This window comes from Narcine bancroftii, chromosome 2, assembly GCF_036971445.1.
Source record: "Narcine bancroftii isolate sNarBan1 chromosome 2, sNarBan1.hap1, whole genome shotgun sequence".
Classification (NCBI taxonomy): Eukaryota; Metazoa; Chordata; class Chondrichthyes; order Torpediniformes; family Narcinidae; genus Narcine; species Narcine bancroftii.
This window is the reverse complement of record NC_091470.1, coordinates 189,385,117-189,409,138: the sequence shown is the minus strand read 5'-3', so window position 1 is coordinate 189,409,138 and position 24,022 is coordinate 189,385,117. Positions and strand designations below refer to the sequence as shown.

Genomic DNA, 24,022 nt, shown 5'->3' with positions numbered 1-24,022 from the left:
ACAGTAGCAAACCCCAGAGGACATCTATACAAGGTGAAGGGAAGAAAATTTCGGGGAGACGTCATGCTGCAGCTAAGGACGCTGATGAGGCCCTGATTGGAGTATTGTGTTCAGTTTGGGTCACCGTGCCACAGGAAAGATGCCGTCAAGTTGGAGGGGGTGCAGAGAAGATGGATGTTGCTAGAGGGCCTGAACTTTTGGGAGAGATTGAGCAGGCTTGGAATGCAGGAAGATGAGGGGAGATCTCACAGTGGTGCACAATATCATGAGATCTGAGGTCTACAAGATTATGAGAGGCTACCAGCACCTTTTTCCCAGGGTGACTCTAGCAAACACCAGAGGACATTTGTACAAGGTGAGGGGAGCAAAGTTTAGAGAAGACATCAGAGGTAAGTTTTATTTTACACTGAGAGTGGTGGGTGCCTGGAATGGACTGCCAGGGTGGTGGAGGCTGGAATAATAGGGCCATTCAACAGACTCTTAGAAAGGCACAGGATGTCAGAAAAATGGAGGGTTATGGGTGTGAGGGAGGGAAGGGTAAGATTGTTGTGGAATAGGATTACAGACCAGCACAACATCGTGGGCTGAAGGGCTTGTACTGTGCTGTAATGTTCCATGTACCATGCATTCATTGTAATGTTTATTCTCGTAGACAGTAAAAGTCCGAAAATCCGGACTGCTCGGGAATTGGGACAGTCTGTATTTTCGGGCAGTACTTTTAAAATTCTAATTAAAGGAGACATAAAGATGAACAGGTCAATTTTGATCATTTGTACGAGTAAATAAAATACGCTTCACTTTTTAAAACGAGCAGTGTGGAAGAATAATTAAGTCAACACTTGACAAGAATGTAAGCAATTATTTTCACTGCAAAAAAGAAGCGGGAATGCTTGAAATTATGTTTAAAGATGAGTATTGTAAAAGAAAAATAGTGAATTTCCTTGTGATACGACTACTGCGGTCATTTGTTCCCGCTCCTCTGACGACGCTGCTCGCACACAAAGCCCACTAAATTTAAAACGCTTGAGAGTTTTCAAAAAATCCGCATTCTCGGGTCAGCAGGATTTTTGGACTTCCACCGTACATTGTACAAGATATGTATGCACCAAAATTCTTACTTGCTGCAGATAAACAGGTTCTTCTTGAAAGAAAAGACTCCAAAAATCAAATTTAAAAGTGAACAAATATATGGATAATAAAATTTCAGTTATCCGAGTGCAAAATAAATAGTCGGCTGTCCTTTTGAGGTGTTAGAGCAGTCCCTGATCAGTATAATGAGGGGGAATTCAAGAGCCTGACAGCTGTTGGAAAGAAACTGTTCCTGAACCTAGAAGGGAACTAGCGAGGGGCTCAGCGGCTGAGGGACCCACGCAGGCTGTAGGCGACTTGCGGTCGGTAGGGGGAGGGGGTCCTGCAGGTGGCTGGAGACTGGCTCATGGGAACCAGGTATCGGAGCCGGGAGCCGAGATGGCGCTGAGAGCAAGGAAGGCTCGCAAAGGGGCCTTGTGCGCTGATTGTATCGAAGGTCCGGATCTGGAGCTCGGACCGAATGGGAGTCCGTGCGGCTGCGGGAGTGCTGGAGGTGAATCCACAGACACTCAGTGACTCTGAAGGGACTCCCTTTTGTTTCTCTTTCTCCTATTGGTCGGGGGCACCAGGCGAAGCTGACATGGCCACTCTCTGTTTGCCTTGCGGTGGGCAGAAGTTGAAGTGGATCATGTAGATCACATTTTTAATTTGACAATAAAAGGAACAGATCATTCCCTCTTCCTGTTTCATATTTTCTAGACCTAAATAAACAACAGATTAAATCAGAAACTTAGTTTTGCACATTATTTATTACTGAGTATTTACACATCTGCATTCACAATCAGTTTGTTTACAGTTCATTCTTTCTTTGAGTACAGTTTTCAGCTACTGGTAATTAGAAATTCTGCCTGGAGCACAGTAAAAGGTATCTTGGTGTTGTGCATCATGTATGTATTCTGACAATAATTTTGAACTTTATGATGCCACATCTTTTGGAGAATTTAAAATTCTTTTATTGTCGTGTAATATTACACACAATTTCCTCTGGTGCCATGAGTTTTTCCTGGCGTCCCTTACAATAAGAGAGGAAGGGAAGCAAAAGAGGGTCCATTCAGAGGCACTGACCGTCCGTGGTCCGGCAGTCTCTGCATCTGCACTGGCTCCCATTCGATCTGAGCGCCAGATCCAAACCTCTGACACGATCAGCGCAAGGCCCCTTCAGGAGCCCTCAGCGCCCTCTTGAATCCCGGTTCTGTGAGTCCCTCGACCACAAGTCGCTGACTGCCTGCAGCCTGCGTGGGTCCTTCAGCCAATGAGCCCCTCGCTGGGCCGCCGCTGTGGCCTCCGTCCGGTAGAGCCATCTCCTCTGCTCCTCCTTCAACGATGTGGGTGTTATTCTCCCCCTGTTCTGGTGTCCTGCTCCCCAGAGTCTGCAACCCCTCAAGGCCGCTGCCATCCTGGACACAGTCCTCAAGGTTGAGAGAGTTTAATTAAAAACACCATCAGCTCCTTCAACTGGCTGTTTAATTTCTGTACAGAGCTCCTGACATTTATACCGGGCAGTTGAACCCTGCAGAGCAGCGCAGTGTCTCTGCTCCCGGCTCTCCTGGGTCCACACCAACAGCAGCTCTGACACTGCCACCATTGTTTTTCCTAGGAGGACGTCTTGATTTTTAAAAAAAATCTTCCAACGAAGTACCTGTATGTTTGCAGCAGGTCAGAATTTTGGCACATATATTCATTGCACTCTTTCGGACAATTAACCCATGATCTTAAACTTGTGGACAGCCAAATGTTCTTGATGCCCTGATCTTTTTTACAGAGCAGGAGGAGATGTCCAGTCTGCCATCACCCACAGAGTCGGTGTTCTCTGGGACCACGGTGACCCTGTCACATCCGAGTAGGTAGGTCCAGCTAGTAGCAGGGCTCAAAAGCGTCAGTGGGTGGCCAGGGCAGGCAGGCAAACGTCATAGCGTGAAGCACAAGAGTCTGCGTGCACTGTGATTGGCGTCGAAACGCTGGAAGAACCCCTGCAGGTCTTGCAGTATCCATGGGAGGTAAAGATGTTTCGGGACTGAGCCCTTCCTCGAGGGGCGAGTGAAGAAAGATGAGCATCTGAATTAAAAACACAAAGCTGGAGAAACTTAGCAGGTCAAGCAAAGGTCAAAACACATAACCAATGTTTCGGGCCAGAGCAAGGTATGGAAAAATGTTAGCAGGTGTCCGAACTAAGGAGTGGGGGTGGGGGGGGGGGGTGGTGTGGTTACAAAGGCAGGAGGTGATAGGTGGACGAGAGAGGGAAGGAACAGCAGCAAGTAAGGGGAGGAATGATGGGTGAATAGAGAGGAGAACTGGGAAGGGAAGGGGGGAGGGGGAAGAGGAGAGCAGATTAGCATAAACCGGAAAAGTTGATGTTAATGCCATCGGGCTTGGAGAGTGCTCCGACATAATGACGTCTGATTTAAAGGCTGGGGGGAGAGAGGGGGAGTCGTCCAGCCCACCAGGCAAAAGGTGTTAATTGGACCTGATAAGGGGAAAGCTGAGAATTGATTTTTGGCTCTGTGAAAGGAGACAAGAGGGATGGGATTTCTGAAAGATGGAGGGAAAAAGCGGGAGAGAGACAGCAAGAGGAAAGGAGGCAGGGGGAGAAGATGGGGCGAGGGATTTCAAATGGATTCCGGAAAAGTCGGTCAACACACTGGGGACGAGTTGTAGTGATCAGGTCTATGGCCCTTTGTCTAGCCTTATGAGGGAAGGGATAAGTGGAAACACAGGATTATGATAGAGGATTCTATAGTTAGGGGTACAGATAGAAGGTTCTGTGGAGGAGATTGAATATCTTGTATGGTATGTTGCCTCCCTGGTGCAGATAGGGTCCATGGTATACTGAGGAGGGGGGGGGGAAAGGAGAGGGAGAACAGCCAGATGTCGGGGTCCATGTGGGACCAATGACTTGGGGAGGCAGGGTGTTGAGGTCATGCAGTGTGAGCTTAGGGAGAGAGGTCAAAGGACAGGACCTCCAGGATAGCAATCTCAGGATTGCTAGCAGTTCCATGCGCAGGTGAGGTAAGAAATAGAAAGATCGTGCAGCTAAACATGCAGCTAAACATGTGGCTGAAAACACAGTGCAGGAAGGAGGGCCTTAGATTTGTGTATAATTGGGCAGCATTCCAGGGAAGGTGGGAATGGTTCTGACAGGACAGTTTACATCTTAACTGGAAAGGGACAAATATTCTTTCAGGTAGGTTTGCTAGTGTGGCTCCGGTGGGTGTGAAGGGGGAGGGGAACCAGAGTGAAAGAATAGATGTGGGGAGAAGGATAAAACTGAAGACAGACGTTGCATGCACCATTAGTCATCAATGGAGACCAAGAGGAAGGAGATTTTCTTAAATGTATTTATTTCACTGATAGGAGCATTGTAGGAAAAGTAGATGAGCAAGTGTGGGTATGTACTTGGAATTATGATATGGTAGCCATTAGTGAAATGTGGCTGCAGGAGGCAACTAAGCATACCAGGATTTTGTTCCTTCAGGTGTGATAGAATAGGGGGAACAAGAGGGGGAGGTTTTCCACTGCTTGTTAGAGGGGGTATTACAGGGGTGCTTTGGAAGGATAAATTAGAGGGCTCGTCTGGAGAAGCACTATGGGTGGAATTGAGGAGTGTGAAAGAAATGGTAACACTTATGGGGGTATATTATAGACCACCTGATGTGGAGAAGGAAATGGAGGAACACATTTGTAAGGAAATAGCAGATATTTGTTGCAAGCGCCACCGACCGGGTTGTGATTGTGGGAGGTTTTATCTTTCCACACATTGACTGGGACGCCCATACTGGAAGTGGGCTGAGTGGTTTGGAGTCTGTTAAATGTGGGAAGGATTGTTTTCTACATCAGTATTTAGAGGTACTGACGAGAGAAGGGGCAGTGTTGGATCTGCCATTAAGAAATGAGATAGGTCAGGTTATGGAGGTGTGTGTTGGGGGGCACTCTGGGTACTACTGGTTTCAAAATAATTGTGGAGAAAGACAGGTCTGGAGCCAGAGTTGAGATTTTGAGGAGATGAGAATGAATTTGGAAGGTATGGGCTGGGATAAATTGTTTTATGGGAAGGATGTAGAAGGAAAATGGAGATCCTTCAAAGGTGAAATTTTAAGTGTACAGAGACAGTATGTTCCTGTTAGGATGAAAGGAAAGGTGAAAAGTTTTAGGGAGCCTTGGTTTTCAAGGGTTATTGAAAAGGTTCAGAAAAAGAGAGGTGTATGAAAAGTATAGAACAGCATGAAGTAAATGAGGTGTTAGAGGAACATAAAGAATGTAAAAAGAATCTTAAGGAAATTAGAAAGGCTAAGGGGAGATGTGAGGTCGCTTTATCAAGTAAGGTGAGGCCAAACTTGGAGAATTGTGCATAGTTTTGGTTGCCAAAGTATAGGAAAGATATCAACAAATTGGAGAGAGGGCGGAGAAGATTTATCAGAATGTTGCCAGGGTTACAGGGTCCAGGTTATAGGAAAAGGTTAGGTCTTTATTCTTTGGAGCGTAGAAGGTCGAGAGGGGATTTGATTGAGGGTATTTAAAATTATTAGGGGTATAGAGTGGACGTGGAGAGGCTTTTTCCTTTAAGAAAGGGGGAGATTCAAACATGAGCTGAAAGTTAGGGGGCAAAAGTTGAGAGGAAAAGGGAGGTGGGGGGGGCCTTCTTTACTCGGAGAGTGGTGGGTGTGTGGAACGAGCTTCCAGGCGAAGTGGCAGGCTCGATATTAGCATTTAAGGAGAAGTTGGATATGTACGTGGACGGGAAAGAAATGGAGGGTTATGGGTTGAGTATAGATGGGAGAAAGTGTTCGGCATGGACTAGAAGGACCAAATTGGCTTGTTTCTATGCTGTAATTGTTGTACGGTTATATGTGCCCGATGTACATCTCTCCATCTTTTCTCCCTGTCTCCTTTCAGAGCCCAAACCAATTCTCACCTTTTCTCATCATGTCCAATTAACACCTTTTGTCAGCTGGTCTGGACTCCTCCCCCCTCCAATTTTCTCCCCAGCCTTTAATTCTCTCTTGTCCCTTGAGGAAGGCCTCAGGCCCAAAATGTCCTACCTCCCATGGATGCTGTGAGACCGGCGGAGTTCCTCCAGCATTTCTGTGTTTTGAAAGCAATTGACATCGGAAGATATGAGGAGGACAATTGAATTGCTTATTTGTTGGAATACAGTGAGAACCTTTATTTTCCATGCTATCCAGGCAAGCCAACTAGGTCAGCTGTTGGTGCAGTAATTACTGTACAACTAAATGCAGGCAGTAGTGTAACAGATTTGTCACATTATACCTAGTACAGAGAGAAAGGTTCTTCTGAAAGCAGTCTAACCTATCATCTCTAGCATTCATACAGTGGGGTAAAGAGCACAGTTTAAAGAGTGTTGGATTGCATTGAAAAGGATCTGTTAGCACCCAGCCTGGGCAGCCTGAGAGCACTGGTGGGGTTCATTCAGGAGCCTGATGCCTGCAGGGAAAAAACTGTCTTTAAGCCTACTGGTGGGTGCTTTCGTACTCGCCGTCTCCCCGATGGGGGGGGGATACGAACAGAATTATCTTCGGGGCCCCAAACGCTCCTTCCAAGTGAAGCCGCACTTGGGAATCTGCGGGAGTTATCTGATGCCGCAGACTTTTCCACATCGGAGAGACTGGACACAGACTGGGAGATCGATTCGCTGGGCCCCTTCGCTCTGTCCGCATCAGTGACGGGGATTTCCCAGTGGCCAGCCATTTCCATTCTGCGCCCCACTCCCGTGCTGACGTGCCTGCCCACAGCCTAATGCACTGCCAAACCAAGGCTACCCGTAAATTGGAGGAGCAGCCCATAATATTCCGTCTGAATGGCAATGACATCGACTTCTCCGTTCTCCCTCCCTTCCCCATCTCTCTGTCTTTCCTTCGGCTCTCCCACCCTCCTTCCCTCCATTCACAGAGCCATCTCCTCTTCCCCTGTTTGCTGCTGTTCCCTCCCTCCTGCCTATGGGACTGTGCCGCTCCACCCCACCCACCATTTTGTTCAGGCCCCTGCCTACATCTTATTCATGAAGGGTTCAAACCCGAAACATTGGTTATATATCATTGTTTTTGCTGTATGATTTACAGGTGCTTCTCAACTTACAATGGGGGTTACGTTCTGGTAAACCAATGTAATTCGAAAAAGAAAACCGTACCATTTTCTGTAATTAAGTGTTGAATAGCTTAATTCTTCATTGAAAAAACCCATTAATGTCCACAGCTGAAATCACACTGGGCGAGCAGAATGTTTAAAGCATTCAACTAAAATTAATTGCTGGACGGTGAGGAGACACACTTGGGCGTTTAGTAGACAAGATGGGTTGTTTACAGTGGACTTGTTCGCGAGATCACTACAGAGAATGCGAGTGTGGTTGAGTAAGCGAATCGCTGCCTTCACCCAGCATTGCGAGAGAGTAGTGTACCGCAGGTCGGAATTCGAAATTGAAAGTGTGGATTGGAACTGTCGTAACTTAAAAAAAAAAATAGTAGATCAGACTTTATTAACTCGGGGACTTACTGAACACTGTTTGACCTGCTGAGTTTCTTCAGCATTGTGTTTTTAGTTCAATCGTGGTGTCGGCGGACTCTCGCGTTTTACAGAACGTTTATGGGCGGGGGTGTGAAGGGTCCTTCAATGTGTCGGGCCCCCTCTGCCCCAGGCCAGCGGGCGATGTGGACAGAGTCCGTGGTGTGGGGAGGGAAGTTTGCGTGCTGTTCTGAACGGCGGTCACCACCTTCTGCAGCTTCTTCCAGTCTCGGGCAATATTTAAAAAACATATAGCTGTAAAAATATAGAATAATATGTGATAAATATGGTTAGAAATTGCTTAAATGTAATGTTTCTTAGATTATATGAATACGAACAACAAAATTATTTTGCAAAATCTTTCTACATTTGAATTACATTATTAGTAATGGAGCGGAACCTTGTTTGATTTTCTCCTTTCCTGTATGACTTCATTCTTTAAAAAAAATTACTGATATCGGTTCACGAATACTAATTCCCACAAGGTTGTAGCTAAAACCCCAGAAAATTTGACAAAAGCAGCAACTGTAAAAACACCCTGGCAGCAACAAAAACAACAGAGCTTGCTTGTTTTTCCACGCAGACAGAACCACGTGATTCAAAGCGTCGTTGCCATTGGGGAATAACGACGGCCTTGACCGGAGCCCATTAGAAGGTTCAAAACATAAATGAGTATAGATTTTAGCCTCGTAGGTGTATTGATACATGGGGCTGATGAAAAATGTATTTGTTGTTCTAACTAACGATGGATAATTTATAAAAAATAATAAATTTCTGCTGAAACACAGCTCAAAAATTTTATAGACAGTCATTTGGGTGTCACCCCCCCCTCCCCCCCGATGGTGTCACCTGATGTGGTCCGCAGCCCCCCTAGTGACGCCAGTGTGTGTAAAGCTATGAGCCTCATAGAAACAGTGGATGGCAGGAAATTGCCCATAACGGAGGCAGAAAAAACTACAGGCCGTAGATAAAGTCGAAATACAATGCTGGAGAAACTCCGCATGCCAAACAGTGCACTTTATGTAGCAAAGATAAAGGTACATAACCAGCATTTTGGGTTTGAGCCCATCATCGAGGTATGGACCAAATGTGGGCAAGCATCCAAATAAAATGGAGTGGTGAAGGGCCAGTGGAGGAGCACAGTCCCATAGGCAGGAGTTAATAGGTGGCTAAGAGAGGGAGGGTACACCAACATACAGGGGGAGGGGGGATAGCTCTGAATGGAAAGGGAAGGGGTGGAGAGCTGGAGGGATAGGGAATAGAGAGAGAGAGCGGGGAGTGGCCTGGCGGAAACCTGAGACGTCGATGTTAATACTGTCTGCAGAAACGAGAGAAACTGCTCCCCATCTGTACGCTCCATCCTACAGGATGGGAACGATTGGTTGGAGGATTAGATATCCTGAGAGGGGCTCTGAGGGCGATCTTTCTCACCCATCGAGTGGCGAGTGCCAGCTGGAGAGCGCGGTGGAAGCAGTGTGGGGAAGAACCTTGAGGCCTAGATGGCCAGGCACTGCCCTGTAAATTTCTTCAGCTAAGGCGGGAGGTGGGTGGATCTGTGGGATTCGTTGCTACAGATAGCTGTGGAGGGTCAGGTGATTGGGTGGACAAAGCAGAGGTTGACAATTTCTTGCACACCGCGGGTGTCAAAGGTCTCAGGGAGGGAGGAAAACCCTCAGCCATGATTTGAATGGCTGAACAGCCTCAAAAGGCCAGATCCGAGTTCTACACCTCATAGCCTTGTGCTGGATGGATACTCGCTGGTCAGCATAAGATGATGGGCTGAATGGCCTATTCCCATGGTTTATGGGTCAATGAGTGATCCCACAGCCCAGGTGGTCAAAATTCCTTTTATTGTCACATAAGAATACATGAAAAATGTTCCATAAATTTTAGACTTACAGCTCAGTAACCAGCCCACGAACCCATGCTACCAATTAACCTACAACACAACCCCCCCCCCCGCCAGCAATGTTGTGGAGGGTGGGAGAGAACCAGAGGAAACCCATGCAGACGCAGGGAAAATATACAAGGTCCACATTTGGACCTGGGTCCCTGGCGCTATAACAGCGTTGCGCTAACTGCATTGGATGATGTGCTTCGACTTCTGTCTATCGTAGGGCAAACAGAGTGGCCATGAGCATCGCCGGTTCCGCCTCTATAGTCGTGCGAACTCCTGCTTGAGCCCAGACTCCAGATCCCAACCTCCGACACGATCGGCGCCCAAGGCTCGGGTACCTGGTTCCATCAGCCCGTACAGGTCACCCTCTGCTCGCGTGGGTTCCTCAGCCGCTGAGCCCTTCACTGGTCCGGTCACCGTCCTGTCATGGGTGAAATCTCAGCAGCACATGGTACAGCTTGGGAAGAGGCCTTTTGGGCCATCAATGTGTGGTGGTTCCCAGAAAGGGGGAATTTAACTAATCCTACTAATTTTATTTGTTGCCGTTTACACCATCTACTTCCACTCCTTGAAATGGTATCGTCCTGTTGGGGATGATTTTGATTGGTTTAAATCAGCAGGTATGGTTCCATTGTTCAGTGGAGAGGCAAGGTGAGGCTTGAGTAGACAGAATGGTCAGCAGAGGCAGGATGGGCTGAAGGGTCTGATTCTGCACTGTCAATCTCATAAAGTCCTGATATCTCCCTGCTTTTCAATGCCGGACCAGCTGTAACTGCAGCGTTGCCGCAGGTGCGGACCTGGGGGCGGGGGGAGTGGGGAGCGGAGACAAGACGCAACCCACCACCCACTGGTCTGACTGGCCCTCACAGGTTTAAACGGCCCGTGAAAGGAGCCGATGATCTTTCATTTAAAATCCTGCGACCACAGGGTCTGCGCCCAAGATGGCGGTACCTACGTTCGGCAAAGAACACGAGGGGTCGCGGACTCTGGGGAAGCAGGGCACCAGTAACAAGGAGAACACTCCTCACCCCCACCCCTAACCCCCTCCTGTTGATAAAAAGAAGCAGAGGAGACACCACTACTGGACGGTGGCCGTGGTCCTGCGAAGGGCTCAGGACCTAAGGGACCCACAACAGCCGTGGGCTATTGGGGACTTGCAGTCGAGGAACCCACGCAGGCTGCGGACTGCTGGAGACAGGCTCGTGGGAACCAGGCATCAGAACCAGGATTGGAGAGGGCACAGTGGGCAAGGAAAGCTTCCCGATCACGTCGGGGGAGGTGGGGGGAGGTGGGGTTTGGACCTGGGTGTCAGTTGACAATGATTCGAACGGGAGTCCTTGTGGCTGCGGGAGTCGAATCCACGGATGCTCAGTGACTCTGAAGGGACTCTCTTTGGCTTCTCTTTGAATGTAAGGGGCAATGCTCATGGTGCCTGCAGACTAAAGGCAGTTTTGGGTAATATTGCCTTTCTGTTTTATTGCATGACAATAAATGGTATCTGATCTGTACCAAATTCACTGAGAAACTCAGCAGGTCACACACCGTCCATAGGAAATGAAGGGTAACTCACAGTTCGAGCTGGGTCCTTGATCAGACCAGGCCCAGGCCCGAAATGTTGATTCTCTTTACTTCCTGTCTAGACCAGTAGTTCTCGATGTCTTTCCCACTCACGTAGCTCCCCACTAACCACATGGCAAATGGTGAGTAAGGGATTACTTAAAGATGGTTTGTTAGTAGTGCCACAGCACTGATTCACCACAGCTTACAAAAAATCCATCGCCCGTACACTGACGCTCGATACGCCCATGCATGCGCACTATATTACCCCCCCCCCCCGCACATCGCATTGCTAACATCAGGGCAGCCAGCACTGTTCCCGACGAAGGTAAGCATGCCACTGGGACGGTGGAACGTAAAAGGTTGAGAACTACTGTGTGACCTGCCAGGTTCCTCCACCAGGTTTGCGTGTTGCTCTTGATCCCCGAAATGCTGCCAACTTTCTCGTTGAATCGCGCTGCCTTGCTGGGTGGCCTCATCAATGCCAGGGCCTCCTTGATTCTGCCGCCCTTGCCCCCACCCCCCATCTCTGACGCCATCCTCTCTCCTCTCCCAGTGACGTCAGCCTCGAAGCAGCCATGCTGCGGGAGAGTGAGGCGGAGGGTGCGGAGACGCGGGGGCTGAAGAGGCACGCCCTTCCGGGCGACGACCCCAAAGGAGGCGGCAGCGTCCAATGTGACTGGCCCGGGCTGCTGGACATTGGAGTGGAGATCAACCGCTGGAACTCTGTGAAGGGCTGCTTGAGGCTCAGGACCGACGAGGAGATGGCTGGAGCTTTACTGGACTTGTAAGAACTTGCTCCTCCTTTACGCAGTAAATGGAAGGTGCTGCAGAGCAGAGAGGCCCCGGGGTGCAGGAACGTGGCTCTGTGGCAGTGGTGTGACTGAGTCGTCGGGCTGTCACTGGCGGCGCTGAGTGGGGGGGGGTATTGGTGGTGGCACTGAGGGGGGTTAGCGGCAGCGCTGGGAGGGGGTTGGTGGCGGCTCTGAGGGGATGTTAAGTGGTGTCACTGAGAGGTTAAGTGGTGTGGAATGCCTGGAAACATACAAAGGAAACATCCAGGCTCCATGGGTGAACAGAAAATATCAAACCAAACTGCAAATACTGTCTTTATGAACATCAAACAACATCCAGTCTGTCTGTTTTCAATCCGTCCACAGGGGCAGGGAATCTTCCATGGGATCTTTCATGTTCCCTTGTGCTTTGCGCATTGGAGTACAGGCAGGATATCATTAAGATTGAAAGAGGGCAGAGAAGATTTACTAGCATGTTGCCGGGTCTTCAGGAGTTGAGTTACAGGGAAAGATTAAACAGGTTAGGACTTTATTCCTTGGAGCGAAGAAAAATGAGGGGAAGATTTGATACATGATTATAAGCGGTATAGACAGAGTGGATGCGAGCTGCTTTTTCCACTGAGATTGGGGGAGATAAATACGAGAGGTCATAGTTTTAAATTGAAGGGGGAGAGGTTTAGGGGAAACATGAGGGGGAATGTTCTTCACACAGAGAGTGGTGGAACAGGCTGCCACCTGGTGTGAATGTGGGTTCAATCTTGAATTTTAAGAATAAATTGGCTAGATACGTGGATGGGAGAGGGCTGGAAGGTTATGGACAATGGGACGAGGGGGAAAATGGTCGGCACGGACTAGAGGTGCTGAATGTCCTGCTGTTCTGTGTTGTAATTCTATGGGTTCATGACTGGCTGTTATCGTGTCTCAGAGGTGGGCGTCAAAGGCTGGTGAGGGGTGGGGTGTAAGCTGGCAAAGTTTCCAAAAGTTGCAAAGTTCAGACTTATTGTCAGAATACATACATGACATCACATACAACCCTGAGATTCTTTTTCCTGTGCCCCAGGCAGAATATTTACTTGTTGGTAACTATAAACTGTCCCTACAGAACAGCCATTCTGAATGGTGTCCATGGAGGAGCCACGGCATATTTAAGAGGACGTGGACTGAAATCTGTCATCGGTAGGAGAGAAGTACAGAAGAAACCAGCTAAACTTGACTGATTCTCATAAACTTTGAGCAGGGGGCCATCACCAAAACAAGTTTTAGAGAATAGCAGCTCTAGAAGAAAAATGTATACAGATGAGCAGCAGGTTGGCGGTTAGCGCAACGCCTTTACAGCACCAGTGATTGGGACCGAATGTGGGTTCGGATCCCGCGCGGTCTGCAAGGAGTTTGTACGTTCTCCCCATGTCTGCGTGGATTTTCCCTGGGGCCTCAGGTTTCCTCCCACCGAATGAAATGTACTGGTGTAGGTTAATGGGGTGTAAATTGGGCCGAAATGGCCTGTTACCGTGCTGTATGTTTAAATTAAAAATGTAAATTTAAAGAAAGATGTAAGCACACTGTCCAAATACAGAAAAAAAATCTACTCAATAATCTGCAAAGTAAGAGCCCTTAAATGACCCGGAGTTTGTTGTTGGGGCGTCTGATGGTGGAGGGGGAGCAAATATTGTAGCACCGATACCTTTCCTGATGTCAGCAGCGAGAACCGAGTGTGTGGCTAGGTGGTGTGGGTCTTTGATGATTGCTGCTGCTCTCCGACGGCAGCGTTCTCTGTGGCGGGGAAGACTTTGCCTGCGATGTCCTGGGCTGTGTGTCCACCACCTTTTGCAGAGCTTTTCACTCAGAGGTATTGGTGTCCCTGCAAAAGGTAGTGGACACAGCCCAGAACATCGCAGGCAAACCCTTCCCCGTCGTCGTAAAAATCTACATGGAACGCTTCCATTGGAGAGCCACATCAGGATCTACACCACCCAGCACATGATCTGTTCTCGATGCTGCCATCAGGAAAGAGGTGTCGGTGCTACAAGACTCGCATCGGATCAGAAACAGCTACTACCCCTCCACCATCAGACTCCAACAACATGTTCATTCAGAGATTCATTAAGGTCTCATTACTCCTCATTATGTTTATACAGATCCTACATCCGTATTTGCACAGTTTGTTTACAGTTCTTCTTTTTAATGCAGTTTACAATTACCAGTATAGAAATGCCTGGTCCACAGTAAAAAGAATCTTCGGCTTGCGTGTTATGTCATATATGGACTTTGACAATAAATTTGAAAGTTGAATCCTGCTTTGGCAGTTTGCAATGGAGCGTGGCTGTTTGCAGCTGAGTTTGAGAGTTTGAAACCTTGGTTTCAAAGTTTGAATGTCACATTATCTTGTGGCCCTGACTCAGTGAGGAGTTGATGGGAATCTGAGCAAAATAACATGGGCTGAATGTTAATGGGGTGGGGGGGGGGGGGTGGGGGAGGGGGAGGGAAATCAGCGTAGAATCCGCCTGCTTCCATGCTGTGTGACCGCACTTGGTGTTCTCCCTATCCGCAGGTACACGAAGACTCAGTCCAGTCCGCTGGTGCTGCTCCCTGCGTTTGGGAAGAAGCAGTGAGGTGCTTCACTCACCTCCCGACAGTCGGGTCAGTTCCGGTGACTCTCTTCCCTCCTCTGCTGTCAACTCCTTCTCCGCAGGCTGACCCTGAAGTGGTTGGCGCAGCGTTCCTGGCCTCTGACCCATTCTCTCCCCACTCCCCTCTGTCCAATGGAAAATGCAGCATGGGAGAGTGTGATTCTCCTGGTACATTTAGCTAAATACATTATTCCTTTATTGGGGTTTAACTTTAGGAGCTTTGTAAACCAACCCTTCTTCTTACACCTTCAGAAGATGAGAATGAGAGTTTAATTGAACATAGAAATCTCCAGCAGCCATTCTCAACCTATTTTTATTTGGCTGCGGCCTCCTTAGGACCCTGCCCCACATTTATGGGCTCCCTTCCCTGTGAAGCATCAAGTTTTGGTTTCATAGAACACTACAGCGCACTGCAGGCCCTTCGGCCCTCGATGTTGTGCCGACACATATATTCCTTTTTTTTTTAAAAAAAAATGTACTAAACCCTCCTGACCCTGTTTCATCTGTACTTCTACTGGCTACATAGAAAATATTTGAAGTGCTGCGGCCCCCGTTGAGAATGGCTGATATGGAGCACAGTACAGGCCTTTCAGCCCACAGTGTTGTGCCGATCTTCCCTAAGAACCCCAGTGTGGTGATTGCAGTGTCAGCAATCTGGGCTCATATCCCCTGTTGTCGTAAGGAGTTTATATATCCCCCCCCCCCCCCCCCCCCCGTGACCTGCGTGAATTTCCTCGGTCTACCATCACTCCCCATAAACGGACGGAGTGCGTAGGTTAATTGGCGCATTTGGACGGCACAGGCTTGTACATCCAAGTTTAAACGTTTTAAATTTAACCAAAAAAAAATTATAGCAACTGCCTCGAATTTACCTTGACCAAGGGCTCGGGACTGAAACTTCCTCGAGACGCTGCGTGACCTGCTGGGTTGCTCCAGCACTTGTGTGTTCCGTTACCATCCCAGCGTCTGCGGACTTTCCCGTAGAATTTCCCCACTGCATTTTTCACAGCTCCACATACCAATCTAACTCTCTCTTAAAAGATCCTCCAGTGGAAGTCCAAAAATCCGGATCGCTTGTGCATTGGGTCGGTCTGTATTCTCGGGCAGAACTTTTAAAATTCAAATTTGAGGAGGAATAAAGAAGAAATGAACAGGATAAATGTTCACGAGCAAATACAGCAGGCTTCGTTGATCAAAAGGAGCAGTTTTAAGGAAAAAATAATGTGGTCACTGGTTGTCTCTGTGGCACTTACACAAAAGCCTGCTACATTTAAAAAGTGTGAGAGTATTTAAAATGTCCAGATTCTCAAGTGGTCCAGATTTATGGCGTCCGGAATTTTGGACTTACACTGTATTGTACCTGCTTCCACCACCGTTGTCCGTGTTCCGTGCACCCACCCCTCTCCGCGTGAAAACCTCTTGTATTCCCCCTCCTCGCCCCCGCACTTGCAAGCTCCTTAAAAGCCCCCCACATCTTAGCCATTTCAGCCCCAGTTGGGGGGGGGGAGGCGGAGCCTCCGATCAATGCCTTTGTACACCTTTAGCAGGTCACCCCCTCATCTTCCGTCACTCCAAGGAGAAAAGAACAACACCAAATCACTTGTGGCAGTGTTTAAATAACAGCAAACAACAAGGGAAGGCTTTTTAAGCATTAAAGTATGCTGGTCACTGCCGATCATCGACACCTGCCCACCGAGGTCCCATCTGCCTGGGAGCCCAAGGGTCCTGCTCCTGCCCGGGGGCCTGAGGGTCCCACTTCTGCCCGAGGGTCCCACTTCTGCCCGAGGGTCCCACTTCTGCCCGAGGGTCCCACTTCTGCCCGAGGGTCCCACTCCTGCCCGGGGGCCTGAGGGTCCCGCTGCCACCGGGAGCCTGAGATCCCCGGTCAATTCAGCTCCAAAAAACTTTCGGATAAATGAGGATTTTGAATATCCTCGTTTATCCGAAATTTTAGATTTTTTTCAGATATCTGAGGATTTCGGAGAATCTGATTTTTGGATAATCAGCTTTGTACTTTAACACCGAATTTCATGACTTGTTCATGACAACAAATTCTGATTCTGAATATGCTCAGATTCCCTATTACAATTATATTTATCCTATTATTCAGATATGTCTAATTTACGCAAATTAACTAAAATTAAGATGCCAACTGAAAAAAAAACTAAATATGGAAAGATAAAATCCAGCCAAGTGGATATGTGGACCCTGGTCAGACCTCACTTGGAGTCTTGTGCTCAGTTCTGGTCACCTCAGTACCAGAAGGATGTGGAAGCCGTTGAAAGGGTGCAGCAGAGGTTTACAAGGATGTTGCCTGGATTAGGGAGCTGGCTTCGGGTTGAATGAACTTGGCCTTATCTCCTTGGAGGGTGAGAGGTGTTTACGATGATGAGAGGCATTGATCGTGTGGATAGTTAAAGGCTTTTTCCCAGGGCTGAAATGGTGGCCACAGAGGACACGGGTTTAAGGTGCAGGGGAGATGTCAGGGGCAAGCTTTTTATGCAGAGAGTGGTGGGGGCATGGAATGGGCTGCTGGTAATGGTAGTGGGGGCGGATACAATAGGGCCTTTTGGAGAGGTATATGTAGCTTAGTAAAATAGAGGGCTATGGGAAAGCCCAGACATTTCTCAGATAGGGACATGTTCAGCACAACTCTGTCGGCCAAATGGCCTGGATTGTGCTGCAAGTTTTTGATAGTTGCAGTTGGATAGCCAGAAGTGGGGGAGACAGAGGTTTTTGCTGGTAATGTAGCAGTGTGATTGTTCTTGCTGTAGTGTTATGATTGGGATGAGTTTGGGAGATACAGCAGTCCCCACCCCCCACATCCCTGGGCGATATGTTTCAAGACCCACTGAGACCGTGGAGAGTATGAAGCTGATGTATACGATGTTTTTGTTCCTGTACGTACGCACCCGTGATAAAGTTTAATTTAAAAATTAGGCCCAAAAAGAGAATAACAACAAAAAACTTTTGTTTTACAATATTTTGATTGGATTTTACAGAAATCGTACCAAGGTAAAAGCCATTAATCAAAAGTAATACAGGTACACAATCCCTTATCCGGAACCCTTGGGGGACAGTGTATTCCAAATTTGGGATTTTTCTGGATTTCAGGACAATACCCAGCTGTCCCAGTTTTAAGCCACCCGAATTGTGCTGCCGAATCCACCCCTTTCCAGTCGCGCTGCCATCTCTCTCCACCCTGCCCGCCGGAGTTGCGCTGTCGCCTCTCTCTCCCCCTCCCCCCCGCCTGAGTCACGCTGTCGTCTCTATTCCCCCCCACCTGAGTCACTCTGCCGTCACTCTCCCTCCACCGCCCACCCAAGTCGCGCTGCCGTCCCTCTATCTCTCTCCTCCCCCTGCCTGAGTCACGCTGCCGTCTCTCTCCCCCCGCTCACCCAAGTCGCGCTGTCTCTCCACCCCCCCCATCCACCTGAGTTGCGCTGCCATCTTTCTCCCCCCCCTCCCGAGTCGCGCTGCCTTCACTCTTCCCCCGCCCGCCTGAGTCGCGCTGCCGTCTCTCTCTCCTCCCCCCGCCTGAGTTGCGCTGCTGTCTCTCTCTCTCCCCCACCTACCCGAGTCGCGCTGGTGTCTCTTCCCCCCTCACCCACCCGAGTCGCGCTGCATCTCTTTCCCCCCTCACCAACCCGAGTCACGCTGCCATCTCTCTCTCCCCCCCCCCCCACCCAACCTAGTCACGATGCTGTCTCTCTCTCTCTCTCTCTCTCCCTCCGCTGTACCAGCACCAGGAAAAACTGCCGGTTTTTGGAGCTTTCCAGATTTTAGATGTCCAGATAAAGGATTGTGTACCTGTATATAAAAAGGAATTGTGCAGAACAAAAAGACCATTATATTAAAAAAATAAAACTTATATATATGAATTCAATAATATAGCAGTCAAACAGAATGGTAGTAAACACTTACATATGGCTAACTGAAAAAGATTTATAAAAAAAGTAACTGTTATACAATACACCCTTCCCCCTGAAGTTATCTGGTCCAAGTACATATAATTTTATTACTATTACAAGATACCACAAACTCTGATAGGGGGGCATTGGTAGTGATCTTACAAATTACAAAACTAGTTAATAAAAGGACCCCCATAAGCTCAGAAAATGTAAATCGTTAAGAGTGGAAGAACATCTGATTTTCCCCCCCCCTCCCCCCCTGTAGTTAGGCATGCCACCGTATCAGAGAGCCATTGACTCTGTGAAGGAGGTCCAGCATTTTTCCACCTCATCAGTATTGAACGTCTAGCAATAAGGGAGGCAACAGAAACCACGTGGGGTTGTGACCCAAATTCAAATCAGTTGATCCAAAAAAAGGGCAATTCTAGGATGAGGTATCAGATTCACACTGAGAACTAAAGATATCCTCCCAAAAAAGAGGAACGTGAAGAACAAGACCAAAAAGTACTTTCTTCAGTCATATTTGATAAAATATTATTGTAAAATTAATAAAATAGAACAATTATAACATTATTTTTTAACAAAAGGGTTACTTGACCCCAGGCACTGAGATATCGCCTCAGTCGATCTGAACACGGACCATGGTTTCAGAAAACCGTGGATAAAGGGGAGAACCATGGAATTAGATTTTTTTTTCGGATTTAGTGTCCGAGTACATCCGTGACAGCCTGCAGGGTTAATCTAAACTGCCTCTACCCTTTCAGTCTGAACAGCCAGGTGTTCGAACCTTCGAGAGGTTGGTCCAGCCAACAGCCGTGAACAAGGAGGCGTCTGCGCATGGCTGTCCCCAGGTCCGAGCTGGAGGTCTGCACACAGGCAGGTACTGCTTTGTAGAGCTTTGGATCGTACAGTTCCCTCCCAAACCTCACTTCTCCTTTCCTAGTCAAGCATCTGTTGATTAAACCTCGCCTCTGCACGTGATTCCGCCACCTCAATTGGCAGCTCCTTTCCATGCATTCGGATTAACACAGTTAGCGCAGCGTTGTTGCAATGCTCAGCGACCTGGGTTCGAATCCCACGCTCCCTGTCATGAGTTTGTATGCTCTCCCTGGGGGCTCTAGTTTCCTCCCACCTTCCAAAATGTACCAGAGATTGGGTGGCATGGGCTTATAGGCCGAAAGGGTCTTTTACTGGGCTGTATGCCTCAATTAAAAAAAATTCATACATAACATCACATTTTCCTGCGTGGGAGGCAGAATTACCACTTATCGGTCGGTATGTGCTAATTCATCACCTCGGTGTGGAAAACCTAACCCTTTTCATTTTCTCCCCTGAAACATGTGCCGTGCATTTCTAGACTGTGGGAAGATGGGCTCGATCCTCTCTTTGCCCCGCGTAGGTTTGTCGATATCTACAAGCTCACAGTTACTCCTTGTTTCCTGTCAGGGTACTCTCCAACCAGATAGCAGGTCCGTTAACCCCTCCCCCTTCCCCTTTCCCCAGTCTTTCATTCCCTCATCCCTCTGTCTCCCTTTCTTCAACTCAACTCCCTACCCCCTTCCTTGCGAGCCATCCTCTGCCCTCTGGCCCCTCCCCCCCCCCACCGATCGTTCCCTTCCCCTCCTCCTCTTTCACTTCCCCTCCCCAACAGCCCCATCTTTTTATTCGGGCCTCTGCCTGATGTTCAGCAAGGGTACAATCCCGTAGATGTGGTGGGACTTGCTGGGTTTCTTCAAGACATGATCGTGTGCCGTACCGGATGCCCACCTTCGATTTTACCTGCAGAACTTTGTGCGTTTTCCCTGGGACCTATGCGGATTTCCTCTGGGTGCTGCCAGTTTCCTCCCACTTTCCAAAGACATTCAGGGGGTCAATAGGCAAATGGGTCACATGGGTGTATATGGATGGTGTGGGCTGGAAGGGTCTGTTATCCTGCTGTACCCTATATTACAAGTAAAATCATGCTGTAGGTGCTGGAGGAACTTCAAGGTATATAGGCAGGCATCTGTATAAAGACTGGAGAGAGAAGAAAAAAGGGTAAGGATGGGATGGGGAGGAGTCCAGACCAACAGACAAAAGTTGTTAATTGGATGTGATAAGAGGAGAGGTGACAATTGATCTGTGAAAGGAGACACAGGGGAAAGGAAAGAGAGAGACAGGGGAATGAAGATGGAGGGTGGGTCTCTAGCGGAAACCAGAGAAGTCTACATTAATGCTGTCCTGTTGAGGGGTGCCCAGGCGGAAGACCACCTCCATTTTGCGGTAGTGCATGAGACCATGGACAGGTGTCAGACGCCTGCCTGATTTTTGCTTGTACCTCGAAGAAGGGCTCAGGCTCGAACCATCGGTCAAATACCTTTACATCCAGAGGACGCTGCAAGACCAGCTGAGTTCCTCAAGCGTTTACTGTGTTTTTACTACAGTCACTGCATCTGCAGACTTCCATGTTTCACCAATCTTACCACTGCACCCCTCCGTTCCAGCCAACGTCCCTGTGAATCTCCTCTTCCCTCTCTCTGTTGCCGCCAAATCCTTCCCTGTGGGGTGGCGGTCGGGACCCCGCACTGTGCAGGACCTTCTGAACTCTGGCTGTTTTGTTACAGGTCCTGGGTGAGGATGGCGAAGCCCATGGGAAGCAGAGCCCCTCCCTCACCTTCCTCCGATGCCCCATGCCCAACACAGGGCAGATGAACTTCCATTGGGACACAATGCTGGGCAGTGGATTATTTATTTTTATACATCTCTATAATATACCTGAAGGTGCGATCTGTATTTTTCTGGAGAATTTAATGTGCGAGGAAACAATCTTCAGTCATCATTTGGTTGTTCATTTGGTGTATGATTTTTGATCCGTGATGGATCGTTCGATCTTGACATGACCAAGCTGCTTCTCGTCGACTACAGCTCAGCTTTCAACACCTTCATCCCCTCGGTACTGGTCAGCAAGCTTCAAAACCTTTCGGGAGCAACATCTGGCCCTCACTGAATATCGACACAAGCGCACCCCAAGGATATGTGATAAGACCACTGCTCAACTCTCTCTATGCCCATGACTGGACACAATTCAAATGCCGCGTATCAAATTTGCAGATGGCACCGTGGTCGCCAGCAGTGAGGAATCGTGCAGGAGTGAGATAGATCAGCAGGTTGAGTGGTCCTTGCACATAGCATGAGCAAAACTAAGGAACTGATGGTGGACTTCAGGAGGGGGAAATTGGGAGAACACGAACCAGCCCTGATCGAGGGGCCAGCAGCGGAAAGGGTAAAGAACGTCAAGGTTCTCTGAAGATCTGTCCTGGGGCCTCCACGTCGATGCAGTCTTGAAGAAGGTCTGCCAGCAGCTTTACTTCATGGGGAGTTTGATAGGCCGCTAAAGACTCTGGCAAATTTCCATAGATCTACCGTGGAGAGTGTCCTAACCAGTTGCATCACTGTCTGGTGCGGAGGTGCCAATGCACAGGAAAAGACGACAGTGAGCTGTGAACTCGGCCGGAATTCCATTCAGGACATCGACAAGAGGCGGTGCCTCTTTACTCAAGGACACCTCACCACCCAGGCCGTGCCCTCTTCACACTGACCCCATCAGGAAGGCGGTTACAGGATCCTGAAGGCGAGCACTCAACGGTACAGAATCATCTTCCCCTCCGCCATCAGATTTCTGAATGGATGATGAACCACAGACACTACCTCACTTTTCTTTTGCACTAATTTATTTTTAAAATGTAATTTATAGCAATTTTTGCACCTGTGATGCCACAAAACAATGAATTTTGTGACACGTTCAAGACAATAAATTCTGATTCTGAGCGTGGAGATGTTCCCACCACTGTCGAGGGGTGATTATGTCCAGGGAACGGTCTCTTGTAACTTGGTCTTGTTTACAGAGACACAATGCAGTGACAGGCCCTTCTGGCCCTCGAGCCCGTGCTGCCCAATTAACCCACAAACTCCGTTAAACACGAAGGTTTGCAGACACCGTGCTTGAGTTGCCTTCTTCCCCTATCAGCTTCTACTCTCCCAAATGCGACATCTTACCTGTTGGCCTGAGCTCCTCCCCCGGCCCTTCTTCCCTCCTCTTTCCCATGCCCCCCACTTTTCTATTCAGGTCTCTGCCTGCTTTTGATGAAGGCCCCAGGCCCCCCGAAATGTTGGCTACCTCCTCTGGACGCTGCGTGACTTGCTGAGTTTATTCGAATATATACTGTCTCTTTTTCTGTCTGCACTACTGGTCGTGTAGTTGCCATCCCTTAACCGCCTAGTAAAAATGCATTAATAATGGAACGTGGGGCAGCATGGTTGGCGCAATACTGTTACAGCGCCAGCGATTGGGACCAAGGTTTGAATCCTGCACTGTCTGTAAGGAGTTTGTACATCTCCCCGTATCTGCGTGGGTTTTCCCTGAGGGGGGAGGCCTCTGGTTTCCTCCCACCGTTTAAAATGTACCAAGGGGTGTAGGTCAATTGGGTGTAAATTGGGCAGCACTGGCTCGTGAACCCCTGTTTAAATAAATTAAAATTTATGCATGGCGTATTTCAACTGCTGCCTGCCCCAATGCAAGTAAAGAGTCGCCCAGAGCCCCAATGCAAATAAAGAGTTGCCCGGCGCCCCAATGCAAATAAAGAGTTGCCCGGTGCCCCAATGCCAAGTAAAGAGTCGTCTGGAGCCCCAATGCAAATAAAGAGTTGCATGGCGCCCCAATGCAAGTAAAGAGTCGCCGGGTGCCCCATTAGAGTACGAGAGAAAGAGAAGCAGAGTCCCTTCAGAAGCAACGAATGTCCGTGGATTCACCTCCAGATCTGAACCAACGACACGACCAGGAAGCCCTTCAGCTTCTCGGATTCGATGCCCGACATCCGTGCACTTCTCTCGCCCCCCTCCATTCACCTCTTGTCCCATCACGTCTCAGCTTTTTCTCCGACCCTCCCGACCCACTTCTACCTGCGCTCCTCCCACCCCCCCCACCCCCCCCCCCCACTGCCCCTTCCTTCCTTCTCACCCCATTACCTTTTACTTTATTCCTGTCTGCCTGCTCTACCTGACGAGGATCCCTGGGTCCGAAACGTCGGTGACCCTTTACTTCCAAGTGACCGGCTGAGTTTCCCCAGCAGTCCTGTGTTGTGCGCCAGGTGAAGACGGGCTGTGCGGACCACTGCTGCCTGTATCACCAAACTGTAGGCAGGCGCCCAGACAAAAGGGTGGGGGCGGGAAGGGCCAGAGGGAGGAGCGCGGTCCTACAGGCAGGCGGGAATAGGTGGGTAAGGGTGGGCGGGGGAAATGGATTGTGAATGGAGAGGAAGAACGGAGAGCAGGTCAGCAGAAACCGGAGAGGTCCACGTTAATGCCACCTGGATGGAGAGTAAGCCGGACGGTGTTGCCCCTCCAATTTACGGTGGCCGGTGTTCCCTCCCTCCCTTCTCCATCTATTACATCCTGGCTAAGGGGCTCTGCTCCTGCCCCTCCCCACCACTACTTTCTTCGGGCGCCTTCCCACATTTTCCCATCACACCTTGACAGAGGACTCAAGGCCGATTCATCGGTTATGTATCGTTACCTTTGTACACGGTTTGACCTGCTGAGATTCTCCACCATTGTTTTGACATAATGATCGTACGTAGACATAGGTAACCATATAAA

At 48.9% G+C, this 24,022-nt stretch overlaps 1 protein-coding gene and 1 long non-coding RNA gene across 5 annotated transcripts in view; one reads left to right on the top strand and one right to left on the bottom strand.

The window, feature by feature from the left end:
- Positions 1–21,344, top strand: part of LOC138754815 (uncharacterized) — a 55,316-nt gene extending 33,972 nt beyond the window's left edge. The window contains exons 8-14 of one of the 4 annotated variants that reach the window (XM_069919671.1): positions 2,852–2,933; positions 11,613–11,843; positions 12,953–13,026; positions 14,399–14,487; positions 19,153–19,268; positions 19,746–19,857; positions 20,992–21,066. In XM_069919671.1, the coding sequence (XP_069775772.1) occupies positions 2,852–2,933; positions 11,613–11,843; positions 12,953–13,026; positions 14,399–14,487; positions 19,153–19,268; positions 19,746–19,854 (701 nt within the window). In that variant the 3' untranslated portion in view covers positions 19,855–19,857; positions 20,992–21,066. Of the gene's footprint in view, positions 1–2,851; positions 2,934–11,612; positions 11,844–12,952; positions 13,027–14,398; positions 14,488–19,152; positions 19,269–19,745; positions 19,858–20,991 lie in introns of those variants that run through there. The other 3 variants (XM_069919672.1, XM_069919673.1, XM_069919674.1) reach the window with 3 other exon arrangements.
- On the bottom strand, positions 1,539–23,899 carry LOC138754817 (uncharacterized). The gene is made up of 3 exons (XR_011351935.1): positions 23,393–23,899; positions 7,594–7,857; positions 1,539–3,144 (listed from the first exon to the last, which is right to left on the bottom strand). It is a non-coding gene; the product is annotated as an uncharacterized lncRNA (long non-coding RNA).
- Positions 23,900–24,022: the final 123 nt, after the last annotated feature.